This window comes from Varroa destructor, unplaced genomic scaffold (assembly GCF_002443255.2).
Source record: "Varroa destructor unplaced genomic scaffold, Vdes_3.0 BEIS01000007.1, whole genome shotgun sequence".
NCBI classification, from domain to species: domain Eukaryota; kingdom Metazoa; phylum Arthropoda; class Arachnida; order Mesostigmata; family Varroidae; genus Varroa; species Varroa destructor.
The window spans coordinates 9,630,611-9,635,489 of record NW_019211460.1 but is presented as its reverse complement, the minus strand read 5'-3'; the positions used below and the strand labels follow the sequence as shown (position 1 = coordinate 9,635,489).

At 38.0% G+C, this 4,879-nt stretch overlaps 1 protein-coding gene across 25 annotated transcripts in view; it reads right to left on the bottom strand.

Annotated features, from left to right (window-relative positions):
• Window positions 1–498: 498 nt before the first annotated feature.
• LOC147754286 (uncharacterized) overlaps window positions 499–4,879 on the bottom strand; it is a 120,624-nt gene continuing 116,243 nt past the window's right edge. For 14 of the 25 annotated variants that reach the window (XR_015316427.1, XR_015316429.1, XR_015316430.1 and 11 more), the window contains 2 exons: window positions 3,553–3,669; window positions 499–2,123 (listed from right to left, as the gene is read on the bottom strand). Coding sequence is in view for 8 of the 25 variants with exons in the window: in XM_086974119.1 (XP_086830245.1) it covers window positions 2,086–2,123; window positions 3,553–3,669 (155 nt within the window). In the remaining 17 variants the exon portion in view is untranslated. Of the gene's footprint in view, window positions 2,124–3,552; window positions 3,670–3,828; window positions 4,783–4,879 lie in introns of those variants that run through there. The other 11 variants (XR_015316434.1, XR_015316441.1, XR_015316442.1 and 8 more) reach the window with 3 other exon arrangements.

Here is a 4,879-nt window from a genome sequence, read left to right as displayed (position 1 = left end):
TATGCTTAATACGGCACAATATGCGGTCCTGTAATCGATGTACGAGTGTATTAGATAGCGCAATGATAGAATAGATAATATAATGGCTGTTAACTGATTATACTGAATACGATTATTTTTCACCAGAAAAATGATTGAAGATGCTTTCAAAATCGGAGCAAAAAGTCCGCACTGCGCTAGAAGCAATCGTCCTGTAATCCAAATGTTGATATTGGAAATTTCAAATTCTATGCAGTAATCCTGTTACTCAAAAGGAAGACTAGCTGAAAGTCGCGAGGGGCTTCAATTTTTTTTTGTTTTATTATACCCTAGTTTAGTTAGCTTGCTTAAATAACGTGTTAGGGTTAGCTAGTACCGAACCGTATTATCTTATATTAGTATGTATATCTGGCTATATAACTAGTGTATAGGTAGGATGTTCAAACAGCGCAATGGTACAAAACGCCGGTGCAGCTTCAATGAAATTGCACAGTTTATCTAAATCAGTTTAACATATAGTTAAAAATAACCAAATAGTGTTTTATTTCGTTTTCTACATTATTTTACTGCCACCGTATGGATAAAATCCGACGGATAATATCGTATACTGCTCTATGACTGACTAGTCACATACTACTGTAATAATGTCTAAACGTAAATGGGTGAGTTATAGTCGTCCTAGCTCAGCCATTACAAACCTTTAATTAGCGTCAATAATAATGAATGCTGATCTTGGAAGGTGTTCATAGGACAGGATTACACCTTGGCTTCTGTAGGCCGCTTATATTTAGTGAGATAAACACTGCTGAACCTTGATCAGAGATCGGGACTATTCAATAGGCTATATATACGAGGTCCTTCACCTATTCAACACGTACATAAACATTCGGGCTTGACGCTCCTTTGTACTGATAATTATCCTAAGTAGGAGTGACTAGAACGATATGGCTGGCAGGCATAGAAGATATATAGCAGTTGAGTTGTTTCTTCGCGATGATAGCTGCTTAGCTTAGTTACCTGGTTTTAGTTATTTTGGAGAAAACGTCCGTCAGTTAGGTTCAGTGAGTCAGTTAAGTTCTTTTAGTACTGTGGCTCGTAAAATATTATCTCTAATGTATTTACTGATATATACAAAATTGTATATAAAGTGCTTTTCTGCGTAACTAACACCGGACCCCGAAACTAGCAACACACACTCAGCGTTATTAATGTCCCGGATGGGAAATGAGGGTCGGCGTTAAACAGTAACTACCAGAATTGACTCGTATAATATGAGCATACGTTGTAAATGTTTATTTTGTTCTCTAGAATCCTTGTTTACTATTACATCTCAACCCTTGAAATATTTGCTATACGGTAATTAGGGTTCCATAGTAATGTCGAGATACCCAATTATGCAATAGATATCCTTTGCGTGAAAAAGAACGTCACTCTCATGTTTGTCTACCTTAATAACAATCCTCGCTTGTTGTTGTTGCAATACCGAAAAGCCAATATCCTATTTTATGCTCGATACTAAGATAAGCTCGATAAAAGCATCTGGTAGATAGTGTTGAAGTGAGCTAGAATTTTTTTCACGACCTTCGCACGATCCAAACATTATATCGCTGCTGAATTTGCTTATCCTTCTTGAACTTCATTAAGGCTGGAATTTCATTAAGACACAATGTTATCGAACACAAAATGCGAGGTACTGACACCTTATCCTCTGAGACCAAGATTAACTAAAGTCATTGATGCTTTGATTTTTGCTGCAATTTTTTGATTAAGGCGTTTGTCCTTTAAACTTAGTTCCACGCCTTGCTCTGCACTAATTTTTTACAGTATCACATTTATCAACTATCCCACGTTCACACAGAACAGAACACGCCTTTTGATGTCCAAACGCCTTTGACTGTTGCTCTACCGTTCGCCCTGATCTCCTTCTCCATGTATAGTGTTTATGTCCGTTTGAAGACGACAAATCCTGCAAGGACCATTCACCTGACCACTCGCAAAAGAAAGGCTTAGAAGGACACTTAAACCTTGCCGAGTAATTTCAGCTCTATCGTCGTTCCTTTTACATTTCTATTTCGGCTGTGCGACCATGTCCACGATAGAGTACATTCAGAACGGCGACCGCCTGTGCTCGACATTTACCGTAGCTAGAAAGACAAACGCAAGCAGATTTTACGATTACGTTAGTTACCGCATAACTTAAAATTATGTGTGCGGATGTTACACACCGGCATCTTCACATCAAACACTTAAAAAATAAGTTGACACTATGTACAGAAGATGCTGCGGGCTGCACCAGCGACACGTTTGTGCGATAAAAAATAGAAGTTGGAAAAAATATAGCTAATTAAATTTTTGAAAAATCGAGACCCACTGGTGGTTAGATAAAGTTCTGATTAGAGAAGAGAGTTAAGGAGTATTGTGACTGCAGCACTGCTCACATTTAAGCTATCTTACAACAAACAGTCAGAACACAGTGTATCGCCTTCTGGGAGCATATAGTCCATATACGCTAGACAGGAGAGTAACTGCATAAGCTTCGTGAGACATCTATAACGAGCATCCAGAGTTCCGTTTCTCCCAGGTCACAATTCTCTTCTGATTTGCCGGCAGCATAGGTGTGCTATAGAGCTTTAATCCCCAGGCTATAGAATACTCTTGATATATGCCAGACATTACTGTATTTGTAAGAAGCCTAAAAAACTGAATATATACAATTCAAGCACGTGTACTGCCTGTATTTATTACTTACACTTATTCGTGCTATTATTAAAATTAACCTATCTCCCTAAGATTACGTTACGATAGAACTCATACAGATATGATCATTTAATAGGAAAACATTCCGAAACGACGCTAACAAAACATAGATAAATGTAGCTGCATTTTTTTATTACATATGTTTCTCTCTTAATAACCCTATACATTTGAGATTTTGTTTATATACGACATCAATCAGGTGGTTTTTTGGCCTTACCTCGTTCCTCGCTTTTGGTCATCTTTTAGCATAGATCGGTTCCTACTTTTTAGATAGCAGCACACAAACATTTTCACTAGCCTTGTCCACCGTCCGTAGGGTTGTCGTAGACCGAAAATACCCGGATTATCCACAAAAACGGTTTAGTTGTCTAGGAAGTACTGTCTGATGCGATATGTGAGACGAAGACATCATTGATTTTTTTTTCGAAGTTCTGTTTGCCAGTAGGAAATGATCTCAGACCTTTTATCCCAGATGGTTGAAAGAAGCTTGCAAGCAATCTGGTTCGAGTAATGATCTACCCCCCGACATAGATAGTGACATAATCGCACTATCAAAGGATCACTTAAATAAATGGCTGATCCCTAGACAGGGCGTTTCTGAACGGCCTTCAGATTAGGTATCTAAGCTCGATTTCTTTTGTGTGGATAGTCAAGTGTAAAACGACATCTCACGAACGATGGACAAACTTTAAAAAATATCCATGTCGCAACTTTAGAGATGAGGCCAGAGAAATGAAATACTGGCCAAAACCTGGGTAAAGCAAATAAAGTATTAAATGTATAAACTTCGTAATAAAGAAACATCTATATAAGTACAATTAACTGTTTTTCGTTGGCGTCGTTCTGACGTTGCTCTTGACCAGGTGGCCGCTTCTGAATGATGCATGATATATCCGCAAGCGAAATATGCCCTTTTTGCTGGATCCTGTGACACTGTAACGTAGTGAACAACATAATCTACTTAATAGAAATTTAATGTAAACCCTTGTTGGTGGTGGGGTTGACTGGAAATAATAACAAACTGCCGCTTGCTAGCCTAAGAAGGTGCTACCGGGATAGATTGAATAGAAGGGAAAGTTCATGAGGACTAACCTCAGGGGCAGACTACATTGAATTCGAGCAGTTTCTTCTTTTTATCCACTTGCCCTTTGGATCCGCTTTTCTTGGAAAACGGTAGCATGGACGATTGGGGCTCCATTTTGGGTTGAAATTTACCATATAACTGCGGAGTCTCGGCATGCGGTAGGATAACTTGGAATCTAGCGGTTAAAGGGCTTGAGAAATTTTTCATAGAATATACCAATCCTCGATTATACCGAGGTGATAGTTTTGTCTGCAAGTGCGCGTACATCTTAGGTATTTTTAGTCTATTTCGTTATATGGGAAAGGAATCTGTTCGATGGGTGTTAGAGTAAGCTTTAGATAGGGAAGACCCCAATTATTATAGCGCTGCTTCTCGGAATACGTTTGTAACACATAGATACATACACGTTCAGATAAACGGTAGTCGATTGAACGCGTCTCATTATATCCTAAATTTTTTCTATATTCAAAGCTCATTCGCAGTGTCTATTGATTATTGTTTGTCAGAGTCTTATAGTTCTTCTGGGAGTTTCTCTAAGATCTATATCTCTCTAATATTGAACAATTAAGCTGGTGATAATGTGTCGTCTTCTATTGGATGAATGAAATAGTGTTATCTCAAATGTAATTAATGAACAAAAGATACGCTTCAAATCACATGCATCAACGCACAATGTTTGTTAAACGTATAATACACCTTGGTGCTTAAGAAGTTACACAGGATTTTGGCCCTGAAGTTACTAATCACACTTTTACTTTTTCACTGGGCTAGAGTTTTTAGAGAAGTAGTAACAGGTTTTTACAAAGCAAAGGTCAATCACTACATAATTAGCTGATATGGCTCGTGACTGTGTTATTGTATTTTAGCGCCAAGACATTTTCGATTCCGTTTATCTCGATTTTTCGAAATTGAATTATTATAGAATTTACAAGCCAATGGTCAGTACTGTGGTTGGTTATTTTCTCATCAAACGTTTCTTTTGTGTGCACGCCAACCAGCTTGGTAGTGTTAAGTTGGGCTAATCAAAAAGTCCTCCAATAGCTATGAAAAGCTATATAT